Source organism: Pseudorasbora parva, chromosome 22 (assembly GCF_024679245.1).
Source record: "Pseudorasbora parva isolate DD20220531a chromosome 22, ASM2467924v1, whole genome shotgun sequence".
NCBI lineage: Eukaryota > Metazoa > Chordata > Actinopteri > Cypriniformes > Gobionidae > Pseudorasbora > Pseudorasbora parva.
The window spans coordinates 17,722,174-17,747,019 of record NC_090193.1 but is presented as its reverse complement, the minus strand read 5'-3'; the positions used below and the strand labels follow the sequence as shown (position 1 = coordinate 17,747,019).

The 24,846-nt window shown below is 38.3% G+C and overlaps 1 protein-coding gene across 1 annotated transcript in view; it reads left to right on the top strand.

Moving 5' to 3' along the window:
* The first annotated feature begins 338 nt into the window (after positions 1–338).
* The window catches only part of pla2r1 (phospholipase A2 receptor 1), a 38,644-nt gene continuing 14,136 nt past the window's right edge, over positions 339–24,846 (top strand). The window contains exons 1-17 of the mRNA XM_067431382.1: positions 339–667; positions 4,924–5,304; positions 8,769–8,942; positions 10,850–11,014; positions 11,388–11,501; positions 11,596–11,742; positions 14,306–14,494; positions 14,603–14,760; positions 15,058–15,168; positions 20,332–20,444; positions 22,045–22,214; positions 22,314–22,522; positions 22,606–22,751; positions 23,842–23,926; positions 24,149–24,281; positions 24,390–24,425; positions 24,515–24,672. Coding sequence (XP_067287483.1) covers positions 517–667; positions 4,924–5,304; positions 8,769–8,942; positions 10,850–11,014; positions 11,388–11,501; positions 11,596–11,742; positions 14,306–14,494; positions 14,603–14,760; positions 15,058–15,168; positions 20,332–20,444; positions 22,045–22,214; positions 22,314–22,522; positions 22,606–22,751; positions 23,842–23,926; positions 24,149–24,281; positions 24,390–24,425; positions 24,515–24,672 — 2,640 coding nt within the window. The 5' untranslated portion in view covers positions 339–516. The remainder of the gene's footprint in view (positions 668–4,923; positions 5,305–8,768; positions 8,943–10,849; positions 11,015–11,387; positions 11,502–11,595; positions 11,743–14,305; positions 14,495–14,602; positions 14,761–15,057; positions 15,169–20,331; positions 20,445–22,044; positions 22,215–22,313; positions 22,523–22,605; positions 22,752–23,841; positions 23,927–24,148; positions 24,282–24,389; positions 24,426–24,514; positions 24,673–24,846) is intronic.

Below are 24,846 nucleotides of genomic sequence, written 5' to 3'. Positions count from 1 at the left end.
CTTGTTTCAGTGTTACAATTAAGAAATTATTCACTTAGATATCAGCCAGAGTTCAGCGTATCAAAGTAACACTTTTGCAAATATTATTGTTGCATACTTGAATTAAGATACTGTGCAAATGCAATGACGCGACGAGTCGTTCAGCAGTCGTGCAGCATTAAAGGGTGTAAACTCACTTTTTGTGGAACAACAAGCCCCATAAGATGCAGCTTCTGTGCCGTATTTTGCTATACAGTGAGATTTAAAACAATCTAATGGATATTAAATATATGTACTGGTATACTTAAGCTAATTTCTTTCCAAATGCTCGATTTCACGCGAGTGACGCGACTCAAAACGCCTCTGGCTGCCAGCGTTCGACTCGCGTTCAGAGCAGACGGTCTGTAAGAAGAGAGGAATATTTTGCCTTTTATTGCCTCATAGAGAGAGTCCAGTGACGTACAGAACCCCAAAACTTGCGGAAAGTGAGGAGAAAAACAGGCTGCAGTCTATGCGGCGCGCTCAACACCAGTGGAAATGCAAGGATACACTCCAACTCTTCGTATTCGCTTCCATGAAGCGCTTTATGTCGTTTATATGCTGCTTTATGTTAACTTCGCTTGTGCTGCTGCGGAAGTGTCGAACATAACTGAAGTTTTGGACAAAACTCAGCTTCTCGAGCTGTACAGTAAGTGCAATCGGCCTGCGAGACAACATTTCTGTGAAATTTCTTTCTGAAACGATACTTTGCGCGATGGCATGAGCGCGTGGGTTTTGTCAGGATCAAGAGTTTGTCGTGTTGATGAAGTGTGCTGTGCTCTGCAGATTACATTAGTATGTAGAGCGCATAGTCCAGCTCTTCTCTATGAAAAACTGACCTAGTCTGAGATAAACCTGCACAGACTATTATTTCAATGTCAAGCGTAAGATTAAACAAAAATATGTTTAGTAGCCTGATGTGTTTTACACTAACACAATGGCACAATTACACAATTGCTGCCCATAAACTTGTTTTAGTTAAAGATTACTGCACAAAAACAAACCGATAGGCGGCTGCTCATCACATGATACAACAGAAAGACAGTTTGGTCGAAACTTAAAGTATATTTAACTTTTAAATAAAACAAAATCTTTTTTTTTTTCTTTTTTTTTTCCAGTGGCCATTTTCAACAACAACAACAACAACAACAAAAAAAAAAACATTTATTGATTATGCGTACATTGACCTTTGACAACATGACCCAATAGCAAACAGAATATGTTTCACAATGGGATTTATTTGACATAAAGGAAACGACAGAAAAAAAAAAAAAAATCAAATAATTAATTTGGCCAAAAAATGGTATTGTTAAATTAAAACTATGACAACTTGCCCCAGTATACATTGACATACTCATTTGTTAAGAACACAGTTAAGCTTTTCAGTTAACATCTACCTTCATTATAGGCTACATGACTTTTGTTTTGTTTTTTGAGTTGTCATTTAAATGGTTAGTTCACCCAAAAAGGAAAATTCTGTTATTAATTTATTTACCCTCATGTCGTTCTAAACACGTAAGACCTTCATTCATCTTCGGAAAACAAATTTAAATATATTTTTAAAGACATTATAGCACTTTCTGGCACCTTCATAAAAAGCAATTTAATTACCACTTTCAAGGTCTAGAAAGGTAGTGAAACATTGGTAAAATAGTCCATGTGACTACAGTGGTTGAACCTTAATTTTATATTTTATGAAGCAATGAAAATAATCAATAAAGTATAAAGCAATAACAAATTAAAACAAAAAAATTACTTTATTCAACAATTTCTTCACGCATGTGTCAGTCTCCTACGCTGTTGATGTAGTAAATACAGTGCAGCCCTTCTGAGTTACGTCAGAGCTACGCCAGAACGCCAGCTTACCATTGGCCGACGCTGTTCACATGAGCGCCACGATTCATGCATGCTGATGCATGAGCTGGCCAATGGTGAGCCGCCGTTCTGCCGTAGAACTCGGAAGGCGCTGCACTATTTACATCAACAGTGTAGAAGACTGGCACAAATGAGAAGATATTGTTGAATAAAGTCATTATTTTTGGGGAGTTTCTGCACAAAAAGTATTCCCATCGCTTCATAAAATTATGGTTTAACCATTGGAGTCACACTCCAATAGTAGTAACAAAGGTTACTACTAAAAAAAGGTCTGGGCCTTGAAAGTGGTAATTAAATTGCTGTCTATGAAGGGTCAGAGAGCTCGCAGATTTCATCAAAAAAATGTGTTCTGAAGATGAACAAAGATTTGGAACGACATGAGGAGCGTGAGTAATTAACGACAGAAGCTAATAGAATTTAGATTCAATTTTTTCTTATAATTTTATATATTTCTTATATTCATTATTTCTTATATATTTCATACCCAATATACATACATCATCATGTATTTCGGCATGTTGTCCCCATTTTTTCCTTAAAGACTAAAAATTTGGTAAATCTTGTGGATAATACAGTACAGTACAATTCTGCATGACTTCTCCTCTAATAAATGGAATGTCACAAGTATGACCCCTGCTGAAGGACACAGTGGGTTTCTGAAGTTTGTCCAACAGCCTGATTCGTTACAGTCCCAGTGCATTTACATTTACATTCATGCATTTGGCAGATGGTTTAATCCAAAGTGACTAGCATTGCATTCCAGTTATACATTTACTTGGGAACCTGCGTTGTGAGTCACAGTGCTAGTTATAAACAGAGTCAGCTGAGGTCAGCAGCACATACACAAACACACACCTACACCCTCGCTCACTAAGACCGGTAACAACACGCTCTGCATACTCCATTTGGGTCTTGCAGTTCCCGAAAGTATTATGAACTCACATAGCAAATAATTAATCTGTCACTGAGATATTTAGGGTCATGGAACACTTTCAGTTTTGTTTCAAGATTTAGGAGGAATTCAGGTGAAGTAGGAAGCTTTCAGCCTAAATGAGAGATAAAAAGACACAAAAGAAGATATTTTGAAGATTGTTCCACTGTTTCTGTTCATAGAATGAAAGTCAGTGGGGTCCAAAACAACACTAGACACCATGTATTTTAATTTTATTACAGATAGAAAAAAACATATGTTTCAAAATATCTTCCTCTGTTTATCTTGTTTGGACACACTAATACAGAAAATGTTACATGAAAGTAGCAACAACAAAAAAAGTGAATAAAATTACAAGAAAAAAGGTAAAGATAACTTTAAAACATACAGTGAACTCAAAAATGATTCAGCCACCAGATATAACTAGTGGATGCAGGACACTATAGTTCATTTATGTAAGTAAGGATAGCAAAATAAAGCAAACTGTGAAATATAATACCCAAAAATACTTCATACACACTGTAAAACATATATGTTTAATAAGTTATCACAACATGTGTTTTTACATTGTTTTAACTCATCAAAATAAGTTAAGCAATGTTAAACTTTTTTTTATAAGTCATACTCATTTTTTTAAGTCAGTTTAACATAATCTAAGTTAAAAATAACATAAACATCCAAGTCGATTGTACTTAAAATTTTCAGGCTATGACTTTTTTTTTTTTTTTAATGTGCAGTAATAACCAAAATTATTCAGACACTTTGACCTGGCCTTTGCTTAAGTGTTTTTTTCTTGAATTTCTAATGTGTCCTTTTACACCACAGATTAAACAAAATTAAGCATTGCTTTGTACTTTGTTGACCTAAATTGGTATTATCTAATTGCCTACTTAAATTTAACAGCTGACAGCTGATTGGTTGATTGTAATCTATTATTTCTATTAAACCTTTCTATATTAGAAAGATATATATTATATCTATGGGCGGCAGTGGCTTAGTGGCGGCAGTGGCTCAGTGGTTCATGTAGGTTGTCTACAAACCGAAAGGTTGGTGGTTCCAGCCCTGGTTCCACCTGACCAAGTGTCGAAGTGTCCATGAGCAAGACACCTAACCCCAGCTGCTCCCGATGAGCTGGATGGCGCCTTACATGGCTGACATCGCTGTCGGTGTATGAATGGGTGAATGTGAGGCAAAATGTAAAATGCTTTGGATGTTAAAAGCGCTATATAAATGCAGTCCATTTACCATATTGCTACCGGTCTATCAAAGTTATCTGACATTATCAAGATGAATTTTTTTGACAGTTTAATTGAGAAAATGTTGAAGGTGTCTAAATAAATTTTGGTTTTACTGTATTTGTCTCCTTAAATTATTCCTGGAAAGGGCATAGATTTAAAGAAGAACTTAGGCTCTCACTCTGTGACTCTAATATTTTCCATGTGGAATACACAAAGAACTTCGACCATATTTAAAACTGTATGTGTCAAGGACTAAGCCATTAACACAAAAATGTTCCCATTCCCAGCACAATCTAAATTGAAATGCCCCTACCAGACAAGAAAATCCTATACTTCCTATAAGACCTTTCAAGCACATTCTTGCTCTCAGACATATGGCGAGGATAATGCGTAACTTCCCTTTGAAGTTTTCGAATACTCTGTGTGTGTTCGACTGTTTGAGAATATCTTTGTCTTTGGCCTGTATCTTCAATTACTCTTTCGTGTCAACGCCTACAAAAGACCCTCAGCCCTGACGGCTCTGAGAACTCTGAAATATTAAGCCCCATTTTGTGGAGGTGAAACTGGAGATAGCAGCTCTATCTTTCTATCTGTTCGCTGCATAATCAGACCTGTCTGATACCTCAGTGCCTCTGAAAGGCTAAGAATCTCCAATATCACTAGCCATTATAATCTAACATGGCCCTGCATGTAAATGGCTATATAATACTCCTAAAGAAAGGCTTTTCCCACTGGTCAAAAAACCCTAGGGCCTCACGTCTCCCAAATGTATTAGATACGACAAGCAAATATGCTTTAGCTTGACCCATTCGAAAGCTGCCATATTCAACATTGTTGTGCATCTGTGTTTGTCTTACTCAGGTAAAGGAGTTTTCCGTTTGGAAAGTATACCTCATGAGCGTTGCCTATCAGCGGACTCGTCGGGTCTATCTCTGACCAGCTGTGACCCCCCGTCTGCCGCCCTGCTTTGGAAATGGGTGTCCCGGCACCGTCTCTACAATCTGGGCTCCAGTCGATGTCTAGGGATCAACACGACCAAGCAGCAGCCTGACTTGGGCATCTTTGAGTGTGATGTTTCCCTCCCAACCATGTGGTGGCGCTGTGGGGGCAGCATGTTGTACGGAGCGATGAATAATAAGCTAGCGGTAGTGGACTCGAAAGTGGTGGTAAAGAAAGCCGTTCTGCAACAGTGGAGGATTTATGGGGCGGCTGGCGAAGGGCCATGCGCTTACCCCTATGAAGGCAAGATATCTTCAGACACATTTTTTCAAATTAGGATCAATGACAAGTGTCCACGATAAAGCAAAAGTAAAATTCTAGTTTAAATGCACATTCATACCATGAACAATAACCATAACGATAACTATATTAGCTTCCGCACCAACACCAAAACACAAGTACCAAGTTTTATGTTCTACCTTTTTTTTTTTAAGAAGAAAATTCAGTTTATTGACTGTGTAACCATAAAGGAAAGAGTAATAACATGTTTTTTTCTTACATTTTGATTACATGCGAGTGCACACATTTAAAAATGATTGTTTTCAACAATGAAATTTTATTTTTCAAGCTTTTTTAAATAAATTATACATAAATCCTTATAACTCCTGTAGTCAATAATATTTGATCACCAAAGTGACATATTTAAAGGGCTAGTTCACCCAAAAATGAAAATTATTTCATTAATTACTCACCCTCATGTCGTTGGACACCTGTAATACCTTCGTTCATCTTCAGAACACAAATGAAGATATTTTTGTTAAAAGCTGATGGCTGAGAAAGGCTTCAGATAGGCCTCCATTGGCATTCAGTACATTTCCACTGACCCACTCACAAGACCCATAAAAGGCACTAAAGACTTCGTTACAAAGTCCATCTCACTACAGTGGCTGTACAATAATTGTACCAAGCGGCGAGAACAGTTTTTGTGTGCAAAAAAAAAAATCAAAAAAATGACTTTATCTGCCAAGATATTGTCTTCCGTGTAGGTCTCGGACGTGAACTCACCTGGAACTCACGCGATAGCGGCGCTCCTCCTCTTCCGGGTCATGTATTCGCTATGATTCAAACGGCGGAGCTGCGTCATATTCTCGCGCATGCGTTGAGTTCACGTCAATAATTTGGTGGATTATATCGTTATTTTGATTTTTGTGCGCAAAATAACTATTTTCGTCGCATTGTAAAATTATGGTACAGCCACTGTAGTGAGATGGACTTTGTAACGAAGTCTTTAGTGCCTTTTATGGGTCTTGTGAGCGGGTCAGTGGAAATGTACTGAATGCCAATGGAGGCCTTTCTGAAGCCTTTCTCAGCCATCAGCTTTTGACAAAAATATCTTAATTTGTGTTCTGAAGATGAACGAAGGTGTTACAGGTGTCCAACGACATGAGGGTGAATAATTAATGAAATAATTTTCATTTTTGGGTGAACTAACCCTTTAATATGAATCATGAATATGCAAATTTCCCCCGCCTCCACTCACTTACTCTCAAGTCGATGTATCAAAATCACTTGTTAGATCAATCGGTGATCAGAATGCGTTTTATGTAATGCCCTTGAAAACGTCGTACACAAACCATGTACCCATTCGCCATCTTGGAGTAAGAAAGCTGCCTTCTAAAAATCAGCATCCTTAGAAATGTTTTGAACAACAGAACTTCAATGGAGAAAGGCATATAGTTCTTAACATCGTAATATATATCATACACATAATTAACCCGCTATATTACTAAATGTACACGATTTTTCCTATTAACAGAGAAATATACTGGAATGACCTGACTTCTCTTGATACTCCCTAGCCTGACGTGGTCATACTCAATTCTAGTCAGAATATGAGTCTGAAACTGCTCCATTGGGCTGTGATTATGGGGCATGTTTCAACAGAACCAGGAAAGACATCAATTGGATAGACCTACAACCAATTGATAGACCTACAACCAATCAGAGCAACGAAGCGACGCATTGTCAAATGTCGACAGAGTTCAACTGCACTGTGTTGCCAAGTCCGCATTTTTTCCCCCCGCAGGTTGTTTCTATGTCCGCGGGTTGAAGCGACTATTATGTGATATATAGACCCATGAGTGCGAATTTTAGCAGGCAACCTTGCCAAAATAACAAACATTTCCCCCCCCGGAGAGGAGAACCCCCCCGAGAAGCTATTATTTAGGGCTAGTAGTTGGCGGTTTTGCTGTAAAAACTTGGCAACCCTGTCTGCACGCGCGCTGGTATCAGGCTGGAATAAACAATCTTTTCCGGTGTTGTAAAAAAATAAAAGAATTTAATGACACACAGAATAATTACCCAACATGATCATCATTTCTGAGAGAAATTGTGAAGGTGAATGCATATAGAAACAAGCTCTCCGTTTAGGATTCGAAAAAATATAATCCAAGCCCCTTTGATGACGTGCATGATTACGTTACTGTTGATCATCTGTCCGTCATTGTCTAAAGCCCGCCCTGATGATTTCATTGGTCCAAACAGTTTCTGTTCGGGGATAATTACTCCTCTATGGAGCAAGGCCAGACCGAACTGCCCGACCTAAACATTTGTGGGCGGGGCTAAGTTTGGCTGGCATCCAGGCTAGATACTCCCCTGCTTACCGTCGATTTCAAACCGCGTTACAAACCGTCTTTTTTCATTGCAGTTTTAAGGAGAAAGTACTCAGCAACGACTTTGCACATGGTTTGTCTTAAAAGCATGTTAAAACAATTTATAGATATATAAACAACATTAAAAACTTGATTTTCACCACAGTGGGTGTTTAAGTTTTTGGGAAGTCACACCATATGGCATTTTATAATCTGAACGAACTTTGCATTGCCAATAACAAAAAAGTTGATTTGATATTTTAAGGGACTTACTGACCTTGTCAAAAAGGCATGAGGGTCATCGGGGTCGTTTACTGTTTTATATTTCTTTCCCTGCATGGTTCTGCTTGTTTGTACCGTATGACTTTGCTTTAGCAGGACTTGAAGGGTTAGTTCACCCAAAAATAAGAAATTAACCCATGATTTACTCACCCTCAAGTCATCTTAAGTGTATATGACATTTTTCTTTCAGGCGAATACAATCAGTTATATTAAAAATGTCCTGGCTCTTCCCAGCTTTATAATGACAGTGAATGATGCTTTGTTTTTGAAGTCCATAAAAGTGCATCTATCCATCATATGAAAATATCCATATTTAAAACTTGGCTGATCGCCTTCCGTATAAAACGTATGGAAAAAAGGTTTGTGCCTCTCTCAGCTCAAAATGCTTATGCAACATCTGACAACAATGCACACCAGTTACGTTCATATCATTTTCTTACACAAACGCATCGCTTCGCTCCAGAAGGCCTTTATTAACCCCCCGGAGCCGTGTGGAACAGTTATATGATGGATAGATGCACTTTTATGGACTTCAAAAACAAAGCAACATTCATTGCCATTATAAAGCCTGGAAGAGTTTAATAGCTTTTTCTTTAGTAAATAGTTTTTTTGTGGTATATTTTTATTTTATAAAACTGATTGTGTTCATAAGAATGTCATATACACGTAGGATGACTTGAGGGTGAGTATATCATTGTCAGCGGTAAATTGATGCCCCATTTTGGTTGACCACTATTGGTTAACTAGTTCATTCAGGGGATTGTTTGATGAGGTTTATTTGATGTAGCCGGAGTCAGATGCGTTCTGTAACTGTTGTTTTCATGCAATTGGCAGACATCCACACCCTACAGGGAAACTCCCATGGCATGACCTGCTCCATACCCTTCAAATACAACAATAAATGGTTCTGGGATTGTACCTCTGAGGGCAGAGAGGACCGTCACCTCTGGTGTGCCACCACAAACCGCTATGATCAAGATGAGAAATGGGGCTTTTGCCCTAATTCAGGTACAATCCCATACTTATTTAAATTAATATGTATTTTTTTCCTTTTTATACACTACTGTTCAAAGGTTTTGGGTCAATTTTTTTGTTGAATAAATATTTCTATTCTATATTATATTTCTATGTTACAAAATAATACTATCATAGTTTCCACAATGATATTAAGCAGCACAATGGTTTTCACCATTGATAATATTAAGAAATGTTTTAGCTTATTAGAATGATTTCTGAAGGATCATGTGACACCTAAGACTGGAGTAATGATGCTGAAAATCCAGTAAGTTGAAACACTGTACAAATTGTAAATAAAAACAGAATGCAAATATGTGGAAGTTTCACATTTCAATGTTTTATTCAGAATACAACATAGATGACATCAAATGTTTAAACTGAGAAAATGTATAATTTTAAGGGGAAAATAAATAGATTTTAAATTTCATGACATTAACACATCTCAAAAAAGTTGGGACAAGGCCATGTTTACCCCTGTGTTGCATCCCTTCTTCTTCTTATAACAGTCTGCAAACGTCTGGGGACTGAGGAGACAAGTTGCTCAAGTTTAGGAATGTTGTCCCATTCTTCAGGCTTCTAGTTGCTTAACTGTCTTAGGTCTTCTTTGTCGCATCTCCTCTTTATGATGCACCTAATGCTTTTTGGGGGGAGAAAGATCTGGACTGCAGGCTGGCCATATGCAGGCTGGTCAGTACCCAGATCCTCCTTCTTCGCAGCCATGATGTTGTAATTGATGCAGTATGTGGTCTGGCATTGTCATGTTGGAAAATGAAAGGTCTTCCCTGAAAGAGACGACGTCTGGATGGGAGCATATGTTGTTCTAAAACTTGGATATACCTTTCACTATTGATGGTGCCTTTCCAGATGTGTATGCTGGCCATGCCACACACACTCATGCAACCCCATACCATCAGAGATGCAGGCTTCTGAACTGAGCGCTGAAAACAACTTGGGTTGTTCTTGTCCTCTTTAGTCCGGATGACATGGTGTCCCAGTTTTCCAAAAAAGAACTTCAAATTTTGATTCATCTGACCACAGAACAGTTTTCCACTTTGCCACAGTCCATTTTAAATGAGCCTTGGGCCAGAGAAACCGCCTGCACTTCTGGATCATGTTTAGATGGCTTCTTTTTTGACCTACAGAGTTTTAGCCAACAACAGCAAATGGCACGGTGGATTGTGTTCACCGATAATGTTTTCTGGAAGTATTCCTGAGCCCATGTTGTGATTTCCATTACAGTAGCATTCCTGTATGTGATGCAGTGCTGTCTAAGGGCCCTAAGATCATGGGCTTCCAGTATGGTTTTCCGGCCTTGAGCCTTACACACAGAGATTGTTCCAGATTCTCTGAATTTTTGGATTATATTATGCACTTTTGATGATGATAACTTCAAACTCTTTGCAATTTTTCTCTGAGAAACTCCTTTCTGATATTGCCACACTATCTTTTTCCGCAGCATTGGGGGAATTGGTGATCCTCTGCCCATCTTGACTTGATCATTTAACTTTTCCGACCTGTCCCAACTTTTTTGGAATGTGTAGTTCTTATGAAATTCGAAATGAGCCAATATTTGGCATGACATTTTAATTGGCATGACATGTTATCTATATTCTATTGTGAATAAAATATATAAGTTTATAAGATTTGTAAATTATTACATTCCTTTTTTCATTTACAATTTGTTCAGTGTCCCAAATTTTTGGTATTTTAAGTTGTAAAAATATTCAACATTACATTTTTACTGTGTTTTTAATCAAATAAATGCAGCCTTGGTGAGACTTCTGTCAAATACTTAAAAACAAATCTTCCCGACACCAAGCTTTTGACTGCAAGTGTACTTTTCGATACTAACTAACTAAAAGAACCAAATAAAGTCTATCTATGTGTGTTTTGTTCAGTGTCAGGCTGCAATGAATTCTGGGAGAGTCATCCAGCGCTGAATGCCTGTTATCAGTTTAACTTGTACTCCATCCTTACCTGGAGTCAAGCTCTTACTTCCTGTCAAGCACAGGGTGGGAGTCTACTGTCCATTACACAGTCCAGTGAACAGAGCTATATCAGAGGTATACACACACTGAAATGTTTGCGTGTTCAGAATATTTTGACATCCTTTCTTTGCTGACATGCATTGGTTAATGCTGGTTTGGGTTTGGTCTGACTGGTGGATAACTAACATAGCCATTGTTTTTACCAGCTAAATGTAGCTTGTGGAGATGGTATATGAGCATGGTTTGTCTGGTGAAGTTAACACTTGAACCACCATAAGATAAATTTAATATTTGCATAGACACAGTTTTTTTGCTTGTTTTGTTGCACCTCAGCACTCTATATTTCCACTATTGGATGGAAAAGATCAAAGCTCAAACATTCATCCTAACATTTTGTTTCATGGAAGTATTTCGTAGATGCATCATTGTTGTTATTGTGTTCCACCAGAAAGACTCTCAGATATGGGTGTGATGGTCTGGATTGGATTAAACCATCTCAGTCAGCATGGGGGATGGCAGTGGTCTGATGGATCTCCTTTGGCTCTTGTCAATCATACAGCAGGTATAGCTGGCTTATGTTTTTAAGCAGAAGAACTGTTCTTCATGGGCAGTATTACCTATTAAATGTCCTATTCACTGTTCATTGATCTGTCCAGATCTGACCTCCACGCCGGTGCAGCAGAACCAGCAGTGTGGGGTGTTTAACTCCACGCAGGGTTCCTGGCTGAGTCTGTCCTGTGAGTCAGCCTTGCCCTACATCTGCAAGAAAACCGCCAACTACAGTCGGAATGCCGAGCCGCTTGGTAAAGAGATGAGTTATCTGATTGCTCATTCATGCCGCCTTTCATTAATCCAGCTTTTTTGTCCATCCATCCGTTTCTAATAGCCTTTTGTCTTCCCCTCTAACGTGTCTGACTTTTCTCAGACTCTTCATCCACCTTGTTTTCTCAAGTTTAGTCTAGTTTCATCTTCAGCCCCAGCATGTAACCGCCAGTATTACGTAAAAACGTGTGTCATTTTCTAGGTCTCATTATTGAAGAAAGCATGTTGTCAGATAGACTAAGGACTATTGTTTCCATGATGCTCTGCATTGATTGTGATTGGCTGGAAGAGAAGAATGTGGGTGTGTCCTGAGTTTTGTTCAAAGGCACAACAGCTGTGGCCCATCTAGAGTCTGAACTCCTGCCCCTAGCTATCAAACACACACAAACACACACATTCTCACAGTGTGTGTGTAAATATAGAAACAGTCGGGGTCATCCGCATCAATATAAGAATCAGGCTTTTCCTTACAAGGGTTGGCTTGATACCAAAACATTTTATATATAGTATACAGTGGTGGTCAAGATTGTTGGCACCGCTGGTAAATATGATCAAATATGGCTGTAAAAAAATATATGTGCGTTGTTTATCCTTTTGATCTTTTATTAAAAAAATTCACAAATATCGAACCTTTCTTTGAAGTAAAATAATTGAAACTGGGGAGGAAATCACATTATGAAATACGTCTAAAACACGTTGGCCATAATTATTGGCACCCCTAGATTCACCCCTAAAGTAAAATATCTCTGAAGTATATTCCCATTAATATTTACATTTTTTTAACAACAATGTGACAAGGTACATGAAATTATCCAGCTATGAGGTCTTGTTTCACAGGAGTATAAATATAAGGAAACAAAAAGGCCAAAGACCATTCCCTTAATCATCCAACACAATGAGTAAAACCAAAGAATATAGTTCTGATGTGCAGCAAAAGATTGTTGAGCTTCACAAAATAGAAAGTGGCTGTAAGAAAATAGCAAAAGCATTGAAAATCTCCATTTACACCACCAGGGCAATAACTAAGAAGTTCAAATCAACTAAAGATGTTATGAATCTGACTGAAAAAGGATGCGTGCTTATATTGTCTTAATGCACAACGAGGAGGAACGTTTGAGTGCACAAAGACTCTCCAAGGATCACAGATGGAGAATCTCAGAGATTAGTTGAGTCTTGGGTCAGAAAGCCTAAAAAAAAAAAAACTATATCACCACATGTTGTTTAGGAGGGATTCAATAAAAATCCTCCTTGCTCATCCAGAAACAAACTCCAGCGTATTCAGTTGTCAGACACCACTTCAAAAGGGACCTGGTTCTGTGGTCAGATGAAACCAAAAAAAGAGCTTTTTGGCATCAAACTCATCAGATGGGTTTGGTGCAAACAGGGATAAAAAGTACCCCATGCCCACAGCTACAAATACCACTGGATCTTTTATGTTGTAGGCCTATTTTTTTTGCTGGAGGTCCTGGACATCTTGTTCAGTTACATGGTATCATTGATTCTAGCAAATACGAACAGATAAAAAATGTAAACCTGACGGCCTCTGCTAGAAATCTTATAATGGGCCGTGGTTGGCTTGTCCATCAGAACAACGATCCAAAACAAACATCAAAATCAACACACAAATTTATCACTGGGCACAAAATGAAGCTTCTGAAGTGAGTGGTACCAAACACAGATCTGGGAATCTGAAGGATCTGGAGAGATTCAGTATGGGGGAACAGTCTCTGATCTCTTGTCAGGTGTTCTCCAAACTCATCAGTCATTACAGGAGAATACTCCGAGCTGTTATCTTGGCAATAGTAGGTTGCAAAAAGTATATAAGCAGATCAACATCAAATTTTCATTTTTGGGTGAACTATCCCTTTAAGCATTTGCCTATTTCAATCAAAACAGGGATTTTTTTATTGTCCAGATATTTATAATATTTATGCAGCCCTATAGTTTATAGCCCTATAGGCCAAAAATGACATAATACATACAATACCATTCTAAAAGTTTTTAGGTTTGTTTTGAATGAAATTAATACTTTTATTCCGCAAGGATGCTTTAAATTGATCAAAAGTGACAGTAAAAGTATTTATAATATTACAAAATGTTATATATAGATAGATAGATAGATAGATAGATAGATAGATAGATAGATAGATAGATAGATAGATAGATAGATAGATAGATAGATAGATAGATAGATAGATAGATAGATAGATAGATAGATAGATAGATAGATAGATAGATAGATAGATAGATAGATAGATAGATAGATTTTTGCTTATCAGCATAATAGAATGATTTCTGAAGGATCATGTGACACTTAAGACTGGGATAATGCTGCTGAAAATGCAGTTTTGCCGCCATCACAGGAGTAAAATGTAAAAAAAAAAAAAAATAATTACTGTATTTTTGATGAAATCATTGATTTGATCAAAAACATTGAAGACATTGAAGACAAAAACATTAAACAAATCTTACCAATCACCTTTTGAAGGGTTGTCTATACTGTAGTATTTATATTTAAATCATCTCTGTCTGTTTGTCTACAAGAAAACTGGCAATATAAGGAGACGATTTGCCCTGATGGTTGGTTGGACCACAATGGGTTTTGTTACCGGTACCTGAAGGAGAAGTCGAGCTGGGACAACTCTTCTAGCGCATGCAAGGCCCTTGAGGCAGAGCTGGTCAGCGTCCACTCCCTCTCCCAACAGGAGCTGCTGCTGAAACTGCTCTCGAATGGTTGGCTGGATGTTTTTCACTTTATAGTGTAATATATAGTGTTTATATAACGTATATGTATAGTGTTACATTTACAATGATTACAAAATATATAATTGGTTGTGTCAGGATCCAACTATAAGGTGTGGATCGGCTTGCACAAGGAGGCCAAACTTCCAGCAGTCCAATGGTCAGACAAATCTCCAGTCACATTCACATCCTGGTACTCTCAGGAGCCTTCCCATCAACATGCCGACAAGCGCATATGCGTTACAGCAGACTGGAAGGTGAGTTCAGAGATCAGATTAATGTCACACATTAGTCGTAAACCGAGAATACAGTATGTGGTCACAAAGGAAGCACGTATCCAGAATCACCACATAAATCATACAGCAACTGTGTGTTAGATGAACACAGCAAGATCCAGTTTCAGAGTCACTCACTGCATGAAAACTTTATCCTGGTTAATCAGATGCACAGTCACCAGTTAGTCACAGTAGTACACCAGCAGGTCATGTGACATCTAGCCGTTCTGAATTTTCTTCTGTGCTTGATGAAAGACTCATTGTGTGTGTTTATTTTAGGAAGGCAGATGGCAGTTTGCGGAGTGTGAAGAGCAGCATGCAGCAATCTGTAAGGCATCAGGTCTTGTTCCCCAGCATCCTGCTGGAGAATGGGATGAAGGGTGTCCAGAGGTGAGAACATACACACATACACACATACATATGTGTTGGGTGTTTATGTTTTATGGGAACTTTCCATAGACATAATGATTTTTATACTTACAAAAAGGAGATTCATCAGTAAATTCATATTGAGACTCATCAGACCAGGCAACATTTTTCAAGTCTTCAGGTGTCCAATTTTGGTGAGCTTGTGCAAATTGTAGCCTCTTTTTCCTATTTGTAGTTGAGATGAGTGGTACCCGTGGGGTTTTCTGCTGTTGTAACCCATCCGCCTCAAAGTTGTGTGTGGCTTCACAATGATTTGCTGCATACCTCGGTTGTAAAGAGTGGTTATTTCAGTCAAAGTTGCTCTTCGATCAGCTTGAATCAGTCGGCCCATTCTCCTCTGACCTCTAGCATCAACAAGGCATTTTCGCCCATCCGCATACTGGATGTTTTTCCCTTTTCACACCATTCTTTGTAAACCCTAGAAATGGTTGTGTGTGAAAATCCCAGTAACTGAGCAGACTGTGAAATACTGGCCTGTCTTGCACCAACAATTATGCCACGCTCAAAATTGCTTAAATCACATTTATTTTCGGGGGGGGGGGGGGGGGGGGGGACACTCAGTTTCAGTCAATCTTATGTCAATCTTGAGTACCTCTAGAGTAGTATTGCATCCTATATATCTCAGAAATGTCTTTAGTTTTATTATATTTATAAAAGAAATATAGGCTGTACCGAGTCTTTGCGGAAAAAAAAACGAGTGGCTTGAGGCGTATCGTGTGGGCGGAGCTAAAGAATGACGAATGCACAAAGCGGTGACCTCCTCAAGCGTGGAGAAACTCATGGCTGTCGATCTCAGCTAATACAGATATGATCCAGAATCATTCGGAGGCTGAAATAAATTGAACAGGAGAAACAGCAACGGCAGGACGTCCGTCTCTGTGGTATGTACTGTATTTAGTGGCCTGTCAACATTTGTGTGGGTTTACTCGCAGTTTATGATGACATGATTCGGTTTATGGACTATTGTATGCGACTAAACCTTAGCAGATGCACGCGATCGTGTCATTTACTGATGTTTACTCACGCGACGATAGCCAACAGCATAGACATTTGAAGCAGTTTTACTCACCGGCTGCTTCCAAAGCAGGACCGAACCTTGATCGCAGGGACCGCTCCGTCAAAAACACACTTCTTTGGTATGATTTGGTGAAGTCCTGACAGCAGTGAACGGTGGAGATCCACTTTGCGACATGACTGAAGCGATGTTGTGAAGCTTCCCGTCATTTCTGCGTTCAAATCGGTTCAAATGCAGCGCTGCCTTCCCGGAATGCTGTGCTGAAGCGTTGAAGTCGCTTGATGTCACCCATAGGAATAAAGTGGAGCGCGGCGCAGACTATAATGACATAAGTGTTCACAGATGAGTGGATCTGCAGCTGAAGGAGTGTTTATGAGCGTGCATTTGCTCTCTCGCCTCTAGTCACCGGTCTTTAACAGTGTAAAAAGCTCAGTATGCATGAAACAGCATTTCTCCCCCCCTTTAAATTACACCCCTAAATGCATTGAAGCAACTGCCATGTGATTCGATAATTGCATTAATGAGAAATTGATCAGGTGTTCCTAATAATCCTTTAGGTGAGTGTATATAGTAATTTAAATATAGAGCAGAAATAAAATATTATTATTACATTAAAACACTGTAATAAATTTAAGTTGAAAACTAACTAAAACTAAAATGAAATAAAAATGTTCAGATGTGTTTGACATCTATCACACATTTTTTGCATGATTAATTGATAAAGTTCACCACTATGTAGAATTTCTTGGCCACTGAACTTTCATGATAAAAGCCTGTCAAGAACAAAAACAAACCAAAAGTTCCCCAGAACTGTCATACACAATCATTTACCACATCATTCCAAATACACTGCATGAGTAACATGAATAAAATGCTGTGAATCACTGGAGGTCTTTGAAAAACTGACTTAACAAAAAACTCCATTACCGAACTGCTTTTTTCCATCAATCTCATTATCGGCACTCCCGTTCCATCTGTTTTCCTGCATTTTTGATTGGTTGTGCTTGAGATGGGCTTTGTGTGGGGTGAGGAGGGCAGACAGGCCGTGTGTCTGGAGGACGGAGCGGCCGTCAGCGAGGGTGAGAGCAGGTCACGGCTGGAGAACAACAGACTGATTCAGATCTCTCAGATCGGTTTCTGGTTTTGCTGGCTATGAAACAGACGCTGTAAGAAGGACATGACGAAAATGGCCAACCAAAGAAAGGGCACTTTTCAGAGATGCACACGTGCTAGTGAATGTTCACATATGTGTCACACCCACACTTACTCAACTTGTACTGTATGTGAAGAAAAACAGTTTATCGGTTTTGTATCTATTAAAATGGCTTTGTATTCTACTGAAAATGGTTAATTATTTTAGCACCTAAAATATATGCATTCCCCTGCAGTTCTAAAATCTTGATCTAGAATAAAAAGGTTTCACCTACTCATCTGTGTCTCTTGGTAGCTTTTAAAATGCTTGTTTCAGTCTGGTCCAGGTTAAATGAAGGACACTAAATTGAGGCTAATGGACTCAGGGTTAATGGAGGACAGGTGTGAAAACGCAGCCAGATGCCACTGGAAAATTTAAGCTAATGCTTTACCCCAAATTAACTGCTATTACTATGAACTATGCCCTACTTATAGTATAAATGCCACAGTGTGCAGAAGTCGGTAACTTTCTGCAGAGTCAATAGCTACAGACCTCCAGACTTCATGTGGCGTTCAGATTAGTTCAAGAACAGTGCATAGATAGCTCCATGGAATTGGTTTACAAGGCCGAGCAGCTGCATCCAAACCTTACATCACCAAGTGTAATGCAAAGCATCAGATGCAGTGTAAAGCATGCCGCTCTGGACTCTAGAGCAGTGGAGACGTGTTCTCTGTTGTGACGATTCACGATTCTCTGGCAATCCAATGGATGAGTCTGGTTTTAGCGGTTGTCAGGAGAATGGTACTCGCCTGACTGCATTGTGTCAAGTGTAAAGTTTGGTGGCTTGGCCCCTTAGTTCCAGCGAAAGGAACTCTTAATGCTTAAGCATACCAAGACATTTTGGACAATTTCATGCTCCCAACTTTGTGGCAACAGTTTGTGGATGGCCCTGTCCTGTTTCAACATGACTGCACACCAGTGCACAAAGCAAGGATCATAAAGACATGGATGAGCGAGTTTGAATTAGAGCAGAGACTGCGAGCAAGGCCTTCTCATCCAACATCAGTGTCTGACCTCACAAATCCACTTCTAGAAAAATGGCCAAAAATTCCCATAACACACTCATAAACCTTGTAGAAATCCTTCCCAGAAGAGTTGAAGCTGTTATAACTGTGAAGGGTGGGCCAACTCCATATTAAACCCTATGGATTAAGAATGGGATGTCTTTAAAGTTCATGTGCATGTAAAGGCAGATGTGCCATCTGGCAATATAGTGTATGTTTAGTTATGTAGGAGTTTTAGTTGTCTGGTGTCGTCAGTTAATGCAGTGTTTCCCAACCGGTGTGCCGCATGCACTTGCACAGTAACACATCTTTAATATGAGTTGCAACTTGAAAATAACGCTTTATGTATGTTTCTGTCGATGGATACACGTGTTGGCTTCCTCAGTGATACATACATACAGCAGCAATAATAAAAGAAAAACGTGGGCAAAAACTCTTTGTAAACTTTGCTCAATGCATGCGAGTGCTGCTGCATGTTCGAATACGGTGTAGAGCAAGGAAAAGAAGACGTCAATGAGAACTTGCACGCGCTGTGAGTGATTTGTCTCTGTGAACTCATCCGAAAGTGCGCACACGTCTCACAGCACGCAAATATTGAGTTTTCTTTCAAGTCTTGCGCTTGAACGGACAAATTCACACAAAAAGTATGTCAACATGTCCATCTTGATGAGTATTCAAGCAGACATATTCTGCCTTAAGCATCAGTCTGTATATGCCTTAAGTGAACTTTATAGAGTCGAGAAAGACGACACATATTCCTGCATTAGGTCTTAAAGGGACAGTAGCCTTTAATGCTGTCTGTTTAATCTCAAACAAAAGATAAAGACATCACTCACTGCTCTTGATTGCTTGATAGATTTTGTTAGTTTAATAAGGATTCATCTTTAATTTGAACAGTTAAATATGCAGTTATTTTACATTTGATTATTTAATTTCTATACCTGAAAACTAACTAGACCTACATGAAAAACCTGAAAAGCATTGTTTATTTTACTAGTATCTTTGCTCGATAGTATTTATTTGTGCTGCTGCTTGTATAAGTTATTTGCTCTTATTTTCTTTATTTTTCTTTGACAGTAGTCATTTTTTCCCCTGAACATAGCAAATATTGAACTGTACAGAAACCATGAACCTCAAACCGTGATACAAACCGAACCATGAGCAATCTGCTCTAGCGTATGCGAAGGGGTGCCACAAAATTTAGAAAACTTTCAAAGTGTGCCATGACCGAAAAAAGGTTGGGAAACACTGGATGTGTTGTATTCTACTCTGTTCTTATGGATTATCCTGTGGATTTATTAAATATTGCCTATCTTTGTGTGTGTTTTTACAACCACCTGCATGACAATATGGGACAGATTTACTAACAGCTTGTGCCAGCACAGACCCAGTGAAAAATAGTGATGAAAAGGCGTGGACACGGTACACTCATAGGAGTTTCCCTTTCAGACAGAAAATATATGGGTTTAGAGTAAAACTTAAAGCATGCAACATGATTTAATTATGTTGGCGGTAGTCAATTTACTGGTATTTGTGCTATTATTTAAGGCCGAAAAGCTTTTTGCACTTGACATGTCTGCATCTGCTCATTATTTTGCACATTGTCAGTAGATCACCCTCATAACTTACCACGCCCAAAATCACTTTTAGGATGTTAATTTACCGTATAGCCATATAAGGACCGGTCCTAAATGGCACACTTCACTTGCAGTCTTGTGAATTTACAATGGCGGGTACAGTAGGTCCACAAGACCTTGCTTTGTAGTCCACACTGCATATGACATATCATTCCTGTAATACATACTACAAACCATAACCATTTTTGTGAGGAAAATCTGTTTTATACTCTGTATCTGTATATCAATTGCAGCCTTGCAGAGTCTATTTAAAGTTTGCTTATTGTGTGCATGCAGGGCTGGAGAAGGAAGAACAACTGGTGTTATAAGATCACAGATCAGGAGCAGACGTTTGAGAATGCAGTGAAAGGATATTACTGCAAATCTCCTCTTGTTACTGTAGAAAACAGGTATGTAGAAAGCGTGTGAATGAAAGCGCCAACTGTGAACGGTGACAAATTAGTTTGTACACAATTTGAACAGAGTAGAATTTAGTCAATGAAACACTTAAAGGGTTAGTTCAACTAAAAATGAAAATTAGATGTTTATCTGCTTACCCCCAGTGCATCCAACATGTAGGTGTTTCTGTTTCTTCAGTAGAACACAAATAAACAATTTTAACTCCAACCGTTGCTGTGTGCCAGTCATATAATGGTGTGAATAGGTAACAATTATATGAGAGGAAAACATACATACAAAAATACATGCTTAGGCAATGTGCACAAAATCCCTGCTGCTCCTCACGACACATTGATTTGTTAAGACACGAACCGATCGGTTTCTGTGAAAAACAGAACAGTATGTTATTTTTTTACTTCATATCCCGACGAGTCTCATCAAGTTTTCCCATCGGCAGTAACATCCTTTAGATGAGGTCAAAACCGACGCGATCATAGATATATACCATGTATATTCCTCATTCGATCGATCTGCGCAGGCACAAATGAGGAGCTATATATATATCTATGATCGTGTCGGTTTTGACCTCGTCAGATGGAATTTACTGCCGATGGGAAAACTTGATGAGACTCGTTGGGATATGAGGTAAAAAAAATAACATAAATACTGTTCTGTTTCTCCCAGAAACCAATCGGTTCGTGAACTTTGTGTCTTAACAAATCAATGTGTCGTGAGGAGCAGCAGGGTTTTTGTGCATGTTGCCTAAGCATGTATTTTTGTATGTATGTTTTCCTCTCATATAATTGTTACCTATTCACCCAATTATATGACTGGCACACAGCAACGGTTGGAGTTTAAAATCTTCATTTGTGTTCGACTGAAGAAACAAAGACACATCTACATGTTGGATGCACTGGGGGTAAGCAGATAAACATCTAATTTTCATTTTTGGGTGAACTAACCTTTTAAAGGGTTAGTTCTGCCAGAAATGAAATTGATGTCATTAATGACTCACCCTAATGTTGTTCCACACCCGTAAGACCTCCGTTCATCTTTGGAAAACAGTTTAAGATATTTTATATTTTAGTCGCAGAGCATATGCAGTCTATGCACACTATACTGTCCATGTCCAGAAGGTAATGAAAACATCATTAAAGTAGTCCATATGAGACATCAGTTGGTTAATTAGAATCTCTTAAAGCATCGAAAATACATTTTGGTCCAAAAATAACAAAAACTACGACTTTATTCAGCATTGTCCACTCTTCCATGTTCCTCAAATAAAGATTCAAACAGTCTTGAATCAGTGAATCGATCAGTGATTCGGATCACCAATGTCACTTGATTTTAGCAGTTTGGCATTTTGACACGCGATCCAAACTGCTAAAATCACGTGACATTGGCGATAAATGCTAATCTATGTCACTAGTGGAACTTCCCAGGATCATAAACCAACCAGGAATAACCAGGAAATGTGTTTCATATAGCGTTAACCTCAAATGAGTAGCTGAGTCAGGAAATGCTTACTATACAAGGATAATTAGGACGTTTACAACCTGAAAGAAGCAGATACATTCATCTCAATTGGAGTGTGTGGTTTCTCTGTGGCAGGTTTGAACAGGCCTTCCTAAACAGCCTGATCAGAGAAACGGGAGGCTCTGACTCCCAATCCTACTGGACAGCTCTGCAGGACCAGGGCAGAATCGGAGAATACCGCTGGCTGACCAAGCACAACTCCACGACACCCCTCAACTACAACAACTGGGACCGACACCAGCCAGGTAAGACCATAAAACAGTTACTGTCATAAACCTGGGAAAGCAGGCACATACAGACTAAGAGCTCTTCATTTATTTGATCATCTCTCCCTCTGTCTGCAGTGAGTATTGGGGGGTGTGTGGTGATGTCTGGGGGTCAAGCACTGGGTCACTGGAAGGTGAAAAATTGTCACACCTTTAAGGCCCTGGCTGTGTGCAAACAGGAAGTGAGTGGTAACCATGACACCCTGATGCCTGTGCCACACATAGATATAAATTCACCATGTCCGACAGGATGGGAGACCCGCAAAGTCCTGTCACACTGTTACAAGGTAGTGCAAAGAGTATATAATCATAAAAGTGTGTTGCTGCCGTTCATGTCTGTTGGATCATTATTTGTTTGTTTGTTGTTTAGGTGTATCACAGTGAGAAGATCCTGATGCAGCGCACCTGGACCGAGGCTCAGTTCTTCTGCCGGGCTTTGGGTGCTGATCTGGCCAGTTTCCATCATTATGAAGATCAGAATTTTGTCAAAAATCTCCTCTCCATGATGTTCCAAAGGTTGGTTTACACGTTTACTCATGGCAGGTGGGGATTTATACGTTTTTAGTTTAGTTTTGTTTGTTTAGTTTTGGGGTCAGTAATATATATTTATATATATATATATATATATATATATATATATATATATATATATATATATATATATATATATATATATATATATATATATATATATATATATATATATATATATATATATATATATATATATATAAAGTCCCTGACAAAAGTCTTGTCGCTTATCTATTTTGTAGAAATACCTGATTTGTTTTTTTAAGAAGTCTCTCATGCTCACAAAGGCTGCATTTACAGTATTTTGTCAGAAAGCAGAAATATTGTGAAATAATGTTACAGTTTAAAGTAAAGTATCAAGTCAAATAAATATTAAAGGTTCTGCACTATTTCTAGGTGAAATAAAATAATCAAACAAAATAAATTTGGGTCTGTCAGATTTTGTGTTGTTACTTCCATTGAATCTCACAGACGTTTGGCAAGTGCTGTATCTGGATATATTCTTAATTTCTTATAATTTTTTAGTCATTTACAGAAAATAATGAATTAATTAATATTGTGAATATTTATAGCAATTCTAAATGTTATAATAATAATAATTAAAAAAAAAAAAAAAAAAAAAAAAAAATATATATATATATATATATATATATATATATATATATATATATATTAGTGCTGTAAAATCAATTGATTACAATTAACTGCATACAACTTAAATGTTTGTAAATAATTTGTGTGTGTGTGTGTGTGTGTGTGTGTGTGTGTGTGTGTGTGTGTGTGTGTGTGTGTGTGTGTGTGTGTGTGTGTGTGTGTGTGTGTGTGTGTGTGTGTGTGTGTGTGTGTGTGTGTGTATATATATATATATATATAGTATATGTATATATATAAATGAAAAAATATATTTTATATAAAAAAATACACATATATATGAACAAACTTTTAATTTAGATGTGATTAAAGTGACAGCAATAATTATTTAATCAATGTATTTAATTTTTATTTATTTAATTTACTTTTATTTATTTATTTTGTTTAAATCTCTCTCCTTCCTTTTCTTTTTGTCTCTTTTCAGTACAGAGGGCCGCTGGTTTTGGGTGGGCTTTACTAAGAGAAACCCTAGGTCCAACGGAGCCTGGGAGTGGTCAGATGGCACGCCGGTAAAAATTCAAAAAAAAAAAACAAGAAAGAAAATTAAAAAAGCCAAGACGAGAAAGCAGAGAGTCAAGTGCTTTGGATATATTATGTTTGAATATATTATCTACATGTAGAGACAAAAGGCAGAAAGTCAGTTTAGAAAAGCAGACCATCTCGGAGGGACCAGTTCATCAAGTTGTAGGTACAGTATTTTAAGTAATTATCATATTCATACCATCCTGTAGGTGGTGACATCGTTCATTGAGGATATGAATGAAGGGGACTCTCACATGTGTGCTGTGTACAGTGACCTCACAAACACTCTCACGCCCCACTCATGTGACTCCAGATATGAGTGGATTTGCAAGGTCCCCAGAGGTTTGATAAAACAACAACATGCTGGTCTTTTAAGCAGGAACAACATCCATAAAACTGCTCTGAAATATAAATGAATTGTTGAAATGTAGGTGTTTGATTTTTCCTTAGGTGTGGAGTTGGTCAAGCCGTACTGGTACAGTGACCGTAAGTACAGTACAGGTAAATACTACAGAAACTTACTGATAATGATGTTGATGATGACATTTGTTTTTGTTTTTTGTTTTTGTGTTTAGAACATGAGGCGTGGATGTTTTTCAATGGAGCTGAATATTACTTTGCCAATAAGCCATTTCCCTGGGAGACCGTCGCCTTTGCCTGTAAGATGATGGGCGCTGATCTTCTCTCTGTTCACTCTAGAGAGGAACTGGACTTCATCAGAGAACACATGAAGGTTATATCTATTTGTTTACTTATGTACCGTTCATAAGTCTAGGCTCAGGATTTTTTTTAACGAAAATCAAGGGATACATTAAATTGATTTTATACTGCGGGGAATGCTTGAATCTGATGCAGCATTGTTAACCATATAAGGGTAACAAAAAAAAAACTTGCTAACCCCAATCAT